The following is a 14,016-nucleotide window of genomic DNA, read 5'->3' on the forward strand; positions in this document are numbered from 1 at the left end:
CTGTTGTCATTGTTTATATGTCTTTAAGACAGTGTTATAAGTGGTCTGGTTGGCTGCTTCATGTTTGCCTATGTGCAGCTGATTGTTTGCAGCAAGCTATTGGATACCCTAAGATATTCTATGGTGGGCATTTTGAGAAGTGGGAGAGAAGGGTTACTTTCTCTTTTTAAAAGGAAGTGGCTCAGAAAGAAAGCATACTTTATCTTCTATTCTAATCACCTATGTGTTATCCACTAGAAATGGATGGTAGGAAAATGTTTGGAATGTCTTGTAGTCTAATAATCATTAGCAAAGGGATCTACTAAGAATCATTCAGATAAAAGTAAATAAGATCTACTCTTCAAAGAATTCAAGTTAGTTCAAGATGATGTATTTGAAGCAAATAACTTTGAAATAAATAATTACAACTATTTTTGAGAAGACGGTTTTCAGAAGATTCAGGGATAAAAGATGTACCATAAGGCATTTGCTGCTGTATAGACAGAATATGGCTTGGACAAAATATGCCAAAATAATGGCATAGATTCTCAACAGTTCACAACAAAGCTGCATCTTTCAATGAAATCAAATCACATCCAAAGGTTTCAAAAGATAGACCTTGAAACTAAAAGCCCTTCTATGTATGTTATCAATCAGTCATCGACATTGGCTATAAGTTTATTGTGTGCCCCTCTATCGAGTCTCGTGTGCCTAATTGGCTAAGGGGTGACCTTATTGCAGGATTATTAAATAATGAGAGGCACAGATAGGGTAAGTAAACAATGTCATTTCCCTGGGGTGGGGAAGTCCAAAACTAGAGGGCATAGGTTTAGGATGAAAAGGGAAAGATTTAAATGGGGCCCAAGGGGCAACTTTTTCATGCAGAGGCTGGTGCATATATGGAATGAGCTGCCTGAGGAAGTGGTGGAGGCTGGTACAATTACAACATTTGAAAGACATCTGGATGGGTATATGAATGTAAAGTGTTTTGGAGGATAAAGGCCAAACACTGGCAAATGGGACTAGATTAATTAGGATATCTGGTCAGCATAGATGAGTTGGACTGAAGGGTCTGTTTCCATGCTGTACGTCTCTATGACTCTGTGACTCTGTCATTGTAAAACTGAGTTAAAAATCTCACAACACCAGGTTATAGTACAACAGGTTTATTTGGAGGCACTAGCTTTCAAAGTGCTGCTGCTTCATCAGGTGGTCAGGATCATATGATGAAGAAACAGCGCTTTGAAAGCTGGTACCTCCAAATAAACCTACTGGGCTAAACCCTATGTTGTGATTTTTAACTTTGTCCATCCCAGTCCAACACCGGCTCCTTCAAATCATTGTAAGACAGGGAAGGCAAGCAAATCACTAACAGCTGAATATTAAAATAATTCTGCTGATGCTTGGTGTGGAAACAGAGGAGTAGTGTACGTCTCCAGTGTAGAAACCTGGAACTAACCTGGATAGGATCAGAGAAAACCCTAAAGCTTTCTATAAGTATATAAGGGATAAAAGAATGACTAGAGTAAGATTAGGGCCAATCAAGGACAGTAGTGGGAAGTTGTGCATGGAGTCAGAAGAGATAGGGGAAGCGCTAAATAAATATTTTTGGGCAGCATTCACACTGGAAAAAGACAACGTCGTCAAGGAGTATACTGAGAAATGGGCTACTAGACTAGATGGGATTGAGGTTCACAAGGAGGAGATGTTAGCAATTCTGGAAAGTGTGAAAATAGATAAGTCCCCTGGGCTGGATGGGATTTATCCTCTGATTCTCTGGGAAGCCAGGGAGGAGATTGCAGAGCCTTTGGCTTTGATCTTTATGTTGTCATTGCCTTCAGGAATAGTACCAGAAGACTGGAGGATAGCAAATGTTGTTGCCTTGTTCAAGAAGTGGGGTAGAGACAACCCTGGTAATTATAGACTAGTGAGCCTTACTTCAGTTGTGGGTAAGTGTTGGAAAAGATTATAAGAGGTAGGATTTATAATCATCTTGATAGGAATAAGTTGATCAGGGATAGTCAACACTGTTTTGTGAAGGGTAGGTTGTGCTTCACAAACCTATTGAGTTCTTTGAGAAGGTGATGAGGGTAAAGCTGTTGATGTGGTGTAATTGGATTTCAGTAAGGTGTTTGATAAGGAGACAACTGCACAAAATACAGAGGCATGGGATTGAGGGTGATTTAGCGGTTTGGATCAGAAATTGGCTAGTTGAAAGAAAATGGAGGGTGGTGGTTGATGGGAAATGTTCATCCTGGAGTTCAGTTACTAGTGTGTGCCGCAAGGATTTTTTTTTAGTCCACTGTTGTTTGTTACTTTTAAAAATGACCTGGATGAGAGCATAGAAGGACGGGTTTGTAAATTTGCAGATAACTAAGGTTGGTATAGTTGTGGACAGTGCCGAAGAGTTATAGGGGGACATAGATAAGCTGCAGAGCTGGGCTGAGAGGTGGCAAATAGAGTTTAATGCAGAAAAGTGTGAGGTGATTCACTTTGGAAGGACTAACAGGAATGCAGAGTACTGAGTGAATGGTAAAATTCTTGGTAGTGTAGATGAACAGAGAGATCTGTGTCCATATACATAGATCCCTCAAAGTTGCCGCCCAAGTTGATAGTGCAGCAGGTCAGGCAGCATCAAAGGAACAGGAGAATCGACGTTTCGGGCATATTCCCTTCTTCAGGAATGGCTTCAGCATTCTCCTGTTCCTTTGATGCTGCCTGACCTGCTGCACTTTTCCAGCAACACTTTTTTAAGATCTGATCTCCAGCACCTGCAGTCCTCACTTTCTCCTCCCTGCCCAAGTTGATAGTGCTGTTAAGAAGGCACAAGGTGTGTTAGCTTTTATTAGTAGAGGAATAGAGTTTCAAAACCATGAGGTCATGCTGCAGCTGTACAAAACTCTGGTCTTGCGTACAGTTCTGGTCACCGCATTATAAGAAGGATATGGAAGTATTGAAAAGGGTTCAGAGGAGATTTACTAGGATGATGCCTGGTATGGAGGGAAGGTCTTACGAGAAAAGGTTGAATGACTTGAGGCTGTTTTTATTAGCGAAAAGAAGGTTGAGAGGTGACTTATTTCGGACATAGAAGATCATCAGTGGTTAGATCGAGTGGACAGTGAGAGCGTTTTTCCGAGGATGGTAATGGATAGCACAAGGGGACATAGTTTCAAATTGAAGAGTGATAGATATAGGACAGATGTCAGAGGTAGTTTCTTTATTCAGAGAGTAGTAGGAGCGTGGACGCGCTGCCTGCAACAGTTGTAGACTCGCCAACTTTACTGGCATTTGAATGGTCTTTGGATAGGCATATGGACGAGAATGGAATAGTGTAGGTTAGGTGGGCTTCAGATTGGTTTCACAGGGTGTCACAACATCGAGGGCTTGAGGGTCTGTACTGTGCTGTAATGTTTTAAATTCTAAATTGAAATTGTGGTGTGGGATTGTGAAACAAGTATTCTTTGGAACCAAAACAGAAATAGCTGGAAAATCTCAGCAGATCTGGCAGTATCTGAGGAGGAAGATCAGAGTTAAAGTTTTGGGTTAAGTGAAGCATTAACTCTGATTTCTCTCCACAGATGCTGCCTGTTGAGCTTTTCCAGTAATTTCTGTTTTTGTTTCTGATTTCTTTTGGTTTTTATTGTGTTCTTTGGAGTCCATTGTCCAAATATATGCTATCCAACAATTATGCGTTTCCAGAAAGACCATGAAGGCTACAACACAGAATTAGTAGTTCAACACTTGCAGGAGGTGCCCATGGTTAAGACAACAGTAGACAGGGCAATAATGTATGCAGTTATCGGAAAATATGTCAAGCTAAGTTTTTTTTATCATCAGTTCATTGGAAAATCAGCGAGTCTCAAAATGTTTAGAATTTGCTTTATAAAAATACCAAATACCTGAGGAATTGAAGCAGGAGTAGACTACACAGCCCTTGAGCCAGTCAGTGTGATTGTGCCAGATCTTCAACCTCAACTCTCCTTCCCACCTTTTTTTCTTTCTCCCCTGGTTCGCTGAGAGAGCAAAAACCAGTCTATCCCAGCCTTGAACGTATTCAACAATGGAACATCAACCAGCCACGAGGTAGAGAATTCCAAAGATACCTGAGCATCTAGGTGAAGAGATTTTCCTTCATCTAAGTCACAAATGATTGACCACTTATCCTGAGGCTGAGGTCTGCATTCTGGATGCCTAGGTGTGTTTATCCTGACACACCCTGTTAGAATCTTGTCAATCTCAATTAGATTACCTCTCCATCTTCTAAACTTTGGAATGCATCAGCTGAATTTGCGCAGCCTCTCATCATTCATCAATCTTCTTATCCAATTATTTAATGAGTGTCACTGAACTGCATCAAATGCGAATATACTCTTCCTTAGATATATATACTCCAGGTGTGCTGTCACTGAAACCCCACATAATTATACTCCCATCTCTTTGCCATATAGGCAAATTACAAACTAGGAGCAGGAGTAGACCATTCAGCCCATCAAGCCTGCTCCACCTTTCAATAAAATCATAGCTGATCTGTTGTTTCAATTTCCATACTACCACTTATTCCAGATAACTTTTGATTCCTTTGCCTCATTAGAATCTTAGTGTTTAATTACCCCACCTTCTCCATGTTCTGAGACAGAGTTTCAAAGTCTCACAACCCTCAGAAGAAAAAATAGATTTCTTTATGAAATGGAGACCCTCAGTTTTAAAACGGTGTTCCCTAACTCTGAATGTAGCCTCAAGATGAAGCATTATTTCCACATCCACCTTGTCAAGACCATTCAAAGTCCTGTACACCTCCGTCAAGTCACCCCACACTCTTGTAAATGCTGGCAGAAACTAGCCCAGCCTGTCCAACGTACCCTCTGAAGACAACCTGCACATTCCAAGTATCAATCCAGTAAACCACTTCCGAGCTGCCTAGAATGCACTTCTATTCTTCCCAAAATAAAGAGACCAAAACTGCACATGGTATTCAAGACATGGCCTCACCAATTCCCCCATTTAACTGGTGTATGACATCCTTACCTTGATGTTCAATTCCTTGCAAATAAAGATTAGCATTCCATTAACCTCCTGAATTACTTGCTGCACCTGCATACTAATATCTTGTAACTCATGCACTTGAACACTTTGACTCTTCTGCACTGCGGAATGCTGCAATTGTTCTCAGTTTTGGTGGTAATTTGCTTTTTAATTCTCATTTTTCCGACAAAAGTGAATAATTGCACATTTTCCCACGTTTTGCCCTATCTGCCAATTGCTTTTAACTGTTTGCAGTACCTGCATGCTAACCTTCAAAGGGTTTTACACAAGCATGACCAAGTCTTTCTGAATATCAGTATGTAAAAGCTTCGCCCTTGTAAAAAATAAAATCCACTTTACCTGATACAATAATAGTAATTTATTGTTGTCTTTATGAAAATACAGTGAAATGTATATAAGTTGCCATAAGCTGGTGACATTTTAATTAAATTGTAAAAAGGAATCAATCTCTCAAAGTTGGGGCAAATTTTATTTTTTGTCCCATCCATGACTTCTTGAATTTCCTACATGGCTATGGAATGCTGCCAAACTCTGCAGCCACCAAAGCTGTCCCTGAGGCCACAACACCCAAGGAAGAAGCAAGCTGAAGCAGCTCCTGCCATTGCTGACCGGGCTCAGAACGCCATCTCTGTTAAAGCCACCTCATCGCTGCTGATATTCCAGCCAATGCCATAGCCGGGAGACTGACCCATTCTCAACTTCCAAGGACTGATCGACCATCCAAGCTTAATTCTCAAAGACCAAGGGATCATTCGCTCTGCCACCATTGCAGCCTCTGCTGGAACATCAAAAGAAAAGGAACCAACCCAATCCATCGACACTGGCGCAGTTGCTCAAACCAGGACAGCCATAGTCATGAGGAACAGACCAGATCTGCTGCTGAACTGCTGCCCATAGCCACACTCCATGACCAAAGTGCAGAAAGAAGAAAAGATCAATTCGATTCGGAAGTGAAATGAAGAGAATAAAATTAAAGGAAGAAGGGTCCAGTTGCTCATGCAAGAGGGAATGCATGGGCTGGGACCCTGAGCACCACCTACCTTCCGCCTTCACCACCTTCAAGAGATTTTTGCCTTCAATAAAATCTGCTCCTTTTTTTAAGCCATTGTAATCTGATATAAGCTTTATATCTGTGTATATAAATTCTATGGTTTCACGTATTTCACAGCTTTTCCTGTTTGACTGCAAAGGAGTCTTATAAACATCCAGTCTTTGGCTCATTAAACTATATTATTATCTTTTCCAAAAAAAAGTGTTTTTGAAGAAAAAGGTCAAGGCAAATTTGAAATTTAAATATCTTGACTCTGTGGGTATAAAAACTAAAGCCAAATCCAGGCTGGAGAGAAAAAGGCTGAAGGCAGAAGGAAAAACATTAATTATGGTACTCAAATACATAGACCAGTTTAATTTAATTCATAATAATTATGAAATATGTATTTTTTTCAGTCCTATAATTATGTTGGATACTTTACAATTAGTGTGTGGTTTCCAGGCTGACAGCAAAACATGGCTAGCTTTCACTAAAATATTTGGGACTTCCAATTGGCTCACCTCAGCAAGGATAACAAATGCATGCATGACCGAATTAAAATGAATAGATTTGAATTGTAGTAACTTGACATGTCATGTGAAAGAAATTTAGATTAATTTAGAATAAATTTGTCTCTTTTGGCACAAGTGTGATCTTCTCAAAAATAGCCATCAGAAAAATTGTTATTGAAGCTTATCGAAGATTCTGAATAAATGATCCGCATTTAGAATGGTCATTTCAGCCAAGTCTTTTAGGAGTGCTAATTATTCTAGCCAAATAAACAATAAAATTCAATTTAATGTTCTGAATTCATAGTTATTTCATGAAATGTCAATCTATTGTATGGTGTCCAGAACCCCTGTAATTGTTCACCTTTGAGGCAATTTTTGAAAGCACATAAGTAATTTAAATTCAATAAATAATGTGAAAAATATTTTATCTGTCATGAGTATGGATGGAAAAAACTCTAAGCAAAATGTTCATGTTTAAAGATGCTAAGAAAATTTTCCCTACTGCACTGAACGGAGTTAAAAATCGCACAACACCAGGTTATAGTCCAACAGGTTTAATTGGAGGCACACTAGCTTTCGGAGCAGCGCCCCAGTCCAACACCGGCATCTCCAAATCAAGAGTACTGAACTGAGGGTCTTTAATTAGGGACCAGCCTCAATGCTGGGGTGAAGATGCGTCCTGCCCAAGAGAGCAGAGTCAGGAATGAAGGGATAAATGGGGTTTGGATGAAGTTGCAGCGTCAGGAAGGAATGTTGTGAGTGAGCAGAACTTCGTGTTTGTTAATTCCTGTCTCTTTGACCAAGCTTTTTTGACTCATCATTATTATTTTTCTGCAAAACCCTTTGGAATTTTTCTTTCCATTAAAGTGGCTATATAAATATTAATTATTGTTGCAAACTTTTCTTCATCTCAAAATGAAATTGGTTGAATAATGTTTTTTTTAATCTCACCTTGGTATATCATTTGCTTGAAAGAAAATTGTGCACTTTTAAATAAAAGTTGCTGAACAGAATGAGAAGTGATTTAACCCTCTGAATGTTTACAGTTCTGTACCTCAGTGTCCCTCACATCTGCGTTATTGTTTGTTCTTTCCAGTGCTCCACTTTACTCTCTGTGATAGTCAATGCAGTTCTGAAAATACCTTTCCAGACTCAAACTGTTAACTAAAAATGGCAAGAATAGCAAATTCTGTAAATCGGAAACAAAAGCAGAAGTTGCTGGAAATGCTCTGCGGGTCTGGCAGCATCTATGGAGTGAAATCACAATTAATGTTTAGATACCATCCATTCTGAGGAAGGGTCACTGAACCTGAAATGTTAATTTTGTGAGCATTGCCACACACATCTGTGGAGCAGTATGTCAAATTTTTGTCCTTAAAAATTGTGGTATTCTTTGAAACACTGAGCAATGCCATGAGGAATTTTAAAACACATCATATTCATTGCAAAGATACATGGAATCAGCTGGAGCAGCTTCTCAAATCATTCAGTCTCGGTCCCTGTTCCAAGGAAGTGTGTTGGACTCTGCCAAAAACATTATTAGCCTTTGTCTTTCTTTCATTTCAGTGAAATAACCTTGTTCACACTAACTGTTCTATCCCTCATGGACACTTCAGAGGTAGTCAGGTTGGGATTGAGATCAATAAACAAAACTAGACTTCAGAGCAGTGGCCTGGATTTTTGGTGTTATTGAAATGTCCTGGTGCCCAGGTTTTACATCCTTCGAGACTTGAAATATTCCACCTAATTGAGATTATTTATTGGCTACAGAACTCAACGCACCATAGAAGGCCACTTGCCTGTTTGCATTTTGTCTAAGTTATGTGCAGTTTACATAAAGATCTCCTTTCTTCTAACCTAATCATAATTATTTTATTCACTCTCAAGGGCACCAAGTTATGGATAATCATGGAATATCTGGGTGGGGGCTCTGCATTAGACTTGGTGAGTACTGATTTTTACTATGGTGCGGTTTTACATTTTCTGAATGAGCCCTAAGCCAAGAGGCAAATTAGCAATGTTAGAACACTGAGCTATAAACCACAGGTTGATCTTCAATCCCACATTCAAGACTTGAAACAATGTCACTGGAACAGTGTTGCTTCACTGAAGGGCTGAGTGTTTGAAGCCCGGTACCAGGTTTGACCTGCTAATTGCAGTATATGAGCACCTGACTGTTAGCCAGATGTACATTTGAATCCCAGGCTCAGTGTCACTTTACCTGCACTGAGAGAGTTCTGGTTCCCAGATCTATAAGCTGCCAGTTACTCACTTTAATGCGCTATTGTCCCTGGTGAGGAAGTAAATAAGCATGCTGCCTTTAATCAATGTTGTTACGTGGTTATCTTTGATTTGCTATGCGTTCACACAGTAAGCTCTTTGACCACCAGGGCTGCATTTGCAATCTGTTTCTTCTCTCTTAATTCATAAACAATGAAGATGATTTTATTTCTTGACTGCTTAATGGAACTGCAAGGTTAGTAGCTTAACAACGTGACCTAGAATGTTGAGAGTTCAACAAAAAATGGTCCCTGAGCAAGCTGCTCAGTCTGAACGTGTTTAGATTTGGAAGGTAATGATGACTTTCCATGTCAAGGCACCCATTTGGATGGAGATGCACAAGGCTACCTGGTCCAGTGGAAGCATGCTTCAGAGAGACACTCATGATTTCTCCAGGGGAGGAGGAAATATTCAAAATGTTGATTTGCTAAACTGAATTACCTTGTTTTGCTTTCAGCTCCCACCCCTACAGATAGTCAAAGCCAGCATAGCTTTGGAGAAATAGAATTGTAATTTTGGAATAATCTCCATGGATTTATTCCTGTTCTAATATTTTCCTAAGCCTTTTTTGTTTTGCCAGCTTTCACATACCCGGGGGGGGAGGGGAAATCATTGTCCATTTGTACCACAGCAAGTAATCAATCAGGACACTGCTGCTTTGGACAAGTGGCTCTTATTCATGAACTTTGACAATGTTTATTAATGGTGTTTGACCATTTGGAGCATCATCACCAATCCTGGTCATGTCATCCCCTTGAATCCCTATCTGTACATCTATCCATCATAAGAACAGAGATGGGATACTCACTGGTTGTGCAATGTTCAGCATCATTCACAGTTCCTCACATACTACCATGTATCTGCTGCTGTTGGCCTTTCGAATGTTAGAGATTTTGAGTTTGAAGGTACTGTCAAAAGAACATTGGTGAGCTACTGTAGTGCACCTTGTAGATTCTAACACCAAGCCATGATGTGTTGCAGTTGGAGGGAGTGAATGTTGAAGGTGCGAGAAGCCCATCTGTGTCCAAAAGCAGCAAGACCTGAACAACATTCAGGGTTGGGCTGATAAGTTGCATGGAACCTTTGTACCTCAAGTGCCAGACAATGACTATCTCCAGCAAGAGAGAATCCAACCAGCACCCCATGACATTCAATGTACCATAATTGAAAACCCCACTGTCAGCATCCTGTGATTACCATTACCAGAAACTGAGCTGGACTAGCCATATGAATACTGTGGCTACAAAAGCTGTCCAGAAGCTGGCAATTCTCTGGTGAATTTGTCCACCGTCTACAAGGCACAAGTCAGGAGTGTGATAGAGTTCTCCCCACTTGTGGGCGGCACGGTGGCACAGTGGTTAGCACTGCTGCCTCGCAGCGCCAGAGACCCGGGTTCAATTCCCGACTCAGGCGACTGACTGTGTGGAGTTTGCACGTTCTCCCCGTGTCTGCGTGGGTTTCCTCCGGGGGCTCCGGTTTCCTCCCACAGTCCAAAGATGTGCAAGTCAGGTGAATTGGCCATGCTAAATTGCCCGTAGTGTTAGGTAAAGGGGTAAATGTAGGGGTATGGGTGGGTTACGCTTCGGCGGGTCGGTGTGGACTTGTTGGGCCGAAGGGCCTGTTTCCACACTGTAAGTAATCTAATCTAATCTAAAACCTGAAAGGGTGCAGCGCCAGCAAACTCAAGAAGCTCAACATCATTCAGGACAAAACAGTCACTTCATTAGCACCTCACCTAACACCTTCAATATTCAATTTCTCCACAACATAGAACTGTACAATACAGGAACGGGCCCTTCGGCTGATGATATTGTGCCGAACATGACGCCAAATTAAACTGATCCCTTCTGCCTGCCCTTGGTCCATATCCCTCCATTCCTTGCATATGAATGTGCTTACCTAAAGGTCCAGCCCCTATGATTTCTGCCTCCACCACCACCCTGGCAGCACATTCCAGACTCCTATCACTCTGTTTAAAACAAAACCTCGTCCCTCACATCGCCTTTGTACTTGTCCCATCTCATCTTAAATGCATACCCCCTGGTATTGGATATTTCAACTGAGAAAAAGTTTCTGACCATCAACCTTATCTATGCATCTCATAATTTTATAGACTTTTTTCAAGTCTCTCCCCGCCTCTGCCTCAGGGAAAACAACCTGAGATTTTCTAGCCTCTACTTTAGAGTTCATATCCTCTAATCCAGGCAGCACTGTGGTAACTCCTTTCTGTACCCTCTCTAAAGCCTCTACATCCATCCTGTAATGTGGCAACCAGAATTAATGCAATATTCTAAGTGTGGCCTAACCAAAGTCTTATAAAGTTGCAACATGACATTCTGACTCGTACTCAATTCCCCGAGCAGTACAGACAAGCATGCCATATGCCTTCTTTACCACCCTATCCATGTGAGTGGCCATTTTAAAGGAGCTATGGACTTTAACCCCAAGATTCCTCTGTACCTCAATGCTGTTCAGGTTCCTGCCATTAAGTATACACAGAGGAACCTCGATTACCCAGTATTTGATTATGCAAATATCCGATTATGCGGCAAGATTGCAATGTCCTGATGCTCAGCTAAAGTATGTGATCCAGGATTCAATTAACCAAACGAAATGTTCCCCACCCAGGTCCTTTGGATAATCAAGGTTCCACTGTATTTATCCTTAGCATTTGATCTCCCAAAGTGTAGTACCCCACATTTATCCAGACTAAACTCCATCTGCCATTTCATAGTCCGTATCTGCAACTGAATGATATCCCACTATATCTTTTGACAACCTTCTACATTATGCACAACTCTACCAATCTTTGTATCACCTGCAAACTTACTAACTCGCCCATCTACAGTTTCGTCCAAGTCATATATATCGCAAACAGCAGAAGTCCTAATACAGATCCCTATGAAATACCTTCTCCCTAGTTATCCTCTTGTTTTTAATGTATGTTTAGAATGCCTTGGGATTCTCTTTAACCCTACTTACCAAGATAATTTCATGGCCCCTTCTTGCTCTCCTAACTCCCTGCTTGAGTTCTTTCCTGCTTTCTTTATATTCCTCACGGGCCAATTTTAGCTTTGTAAACTTTGCATACCTTCTGTTTTCCTTTGACTAAATTCACAACTTCCCTCATTATCCAAGAGTCCCTTACCTTGCCATCCCTGACCAACGTTATGGAACATGCCAGTCCTGAACTCTGATTGGCAGGTCTTTAAAAAGGTTCCACATGTCAAATATGGACTTGCCCAATACCAGCTCCTCCCAATGAGCATTCCCTAGTTCCTACTTAATACTGATAGAATTTGCTCACTCACAGTTTAGTACCTTCCAGCAAGGTCCTGATTTATCCTTCTTTATGCCTATCTTAAAACTGAAAGGTCAGTCTCCTGGCCAGGCTTATTAGCCAATATATGGTCCAGTATGACCCCTCCTCTCTCCACACACTGTTTCAAGAAATCCTCTTGGATGCACTTAACAATTCAGCCCGTCTAAGTCTCTTGCTGAAAGGGAATCCCAGTCAACATTGGGGAAGTTAAAGTCACTCACAATACAACTCTGCTGTTCTTGCATCTTTCCATAATCTGCCTACATATTTGTTCCTCAACGTCTCGGTTGTGGGATCTATACGTATAATCCTAACAGGCATCTTATTTTGGAGCTCTACCCATATTGCCTCAGTGGATGAGCCAGGCGAAAGTGAGTAACTGCAGATGCTGGAGATCAGAGTCGAGAGTGTGGTGATGGAAAAGCGCAGCAGGTCAGGCAGCGTCCGAGGAGCAGGCGAATTGACGTTTCGGGCAAAAGCCCTTCATCAGGATTAAAGGGCTTTTGCCCAAAATGTCGATTTTTCCTGCTTCTCGGATGCTGCCTGACCCTCAGTGGATGAGCCCTCCAGTATGTCCTCCGTGCAGATGTGACATTTGCTCTGAATAGTAATGCAACTCCTCCACCTCTATTACCTTTCTCTCTATCTCGTCTGAAGCAAAGAAACCCTGGAACACTGAGCAGCCAGTGCTGTCCGCCATGCAACCAAGTCTCCGTAATGGCCACAACATCATCAACAGCAGCAGTGTGTACCGTCTACCAGAAGTACCACAGTAACTCACCAAAGCTGCCACAGCATTTGTGTTTAGGTTATTGGTCAGTAAGTATGAATGACCAAGCTATCCTGGTGACAATTGCTCTATGTAATGAAAGACCAGTTCAGACCAGCTGACTGAATGCAATTGAGCTAAAACCCCTTTGGGTTACCCTAGCTGAGTAACTTGTGTTACCTCATCTATCAGATAGTCCTTTTTTGTTAATGAATGGTTGTGGTCTTTGCAGCTGAAACCAGGGCCCCTGGAGGAGACTTACATTGCAACGATCCTACGGGAAATACTTAAAGGTTTAGACTATCTGCACTCAGAACGAAAAATTCATCGAGACATTAAAGGTAAAAACACGACAAGAAATGGGATTGCTAACATGTTACTGAGAGTTAAGCAGAGCAGCAACTTTGTTTTTGGATAATTATAACTTCTGTAAATTGATTTTCAAATTACTGCTTAAAAGAGGGAGTGGAAGGCAGACAGACTTCATCAGAATACTCCCGAAAGCAGGGAATTTGCCCTGTCAGGAATTATTTTCTCATGTCGGGATTGGGAAGGGAAGATGTGTTTTTATCATATCTGAATGCCTCTAAAATATGGCATGTACTTGATTTTAGTATTACATCCTTGGGACTGTAGCACTCACTCAGTACTCCAGAGATATGTGAGCTTACATTGTAATTCTGCTCCTGTATCTTATGACCAATTGAGCAAAAGGAAGCGATAAACCCTATTGCAGAAGGTAGTTGGAAGAGATGATAGGACATTAGAGACACGATCCTATTGTTAGGGGAAAGGAGGAGGCAACCTTGCAGTTTTCCATGCCCTCTTATATCCTCATCCTCCTGAGCATTACACCCAACTCTGATCTGACACATTGGCTGCTGTTTACCCTGACATTTGCTTAAAACAAAAGATACTAATGGACTAGGTCAATGAGGAAAGTGTTCAGAGTGGCTGGGGTGGCAGACACAAAAAGCTGAGCTGAAGTGCTTGACCATGCAAAATAGAGGAAGGTCATACAAACCTAAGCTGTGCTAAGCCTGACCCCAGAGTACTTGACGATGAAGCGGAAAGTGAAAAA

The 14,016-nt window shown here is 41.3% G+C and overlaps 1 protein-coding gene across 1 annotated transcript in view; it reads left to right on the forward strand.

The window, feature by feature from the left end:
* Nucleotides 1-14,016, forward strand: part of stk25b (serine/threonine kinase 25b) — an 89,540-nt gene that overhangs the window by 44,127 nt on the left and 31,397 nt on the right. Inside the window, exons 3-4 of the mRNA XM_043701777.2 lie at nt 8,452-8,508; nt 13,168-13,276. Coding sequence (XP_043557712.1) covers nt 8,452-8,508; nt 13,168-13,276 — 166 coding nt within the window. The remainder of the gene's footprint in view (nt 1-8,451; nt 8,509-13,167; nt 13,277-14,016) is intronic.

The sequence above is a fragment of the Chiloscyllium plagiosum genome, unplaced genomic scaffold (assembly GCF_037043375.1).
Source record: "Chiloscyllium plagiosum isolate Xiang-an unplaced genomic scaffold, Cpla_swu_hap1 HiC_scaffold_13, whole genome shotgun sequence".
NCBI classification, from domain to species: Eukaryota; Metazoa; Chordata; class Chondrichthyes; order Orectolobiformes; family Hemiscylliidae; genus Chiloscyllium; species Chiloscyllium plagiosum.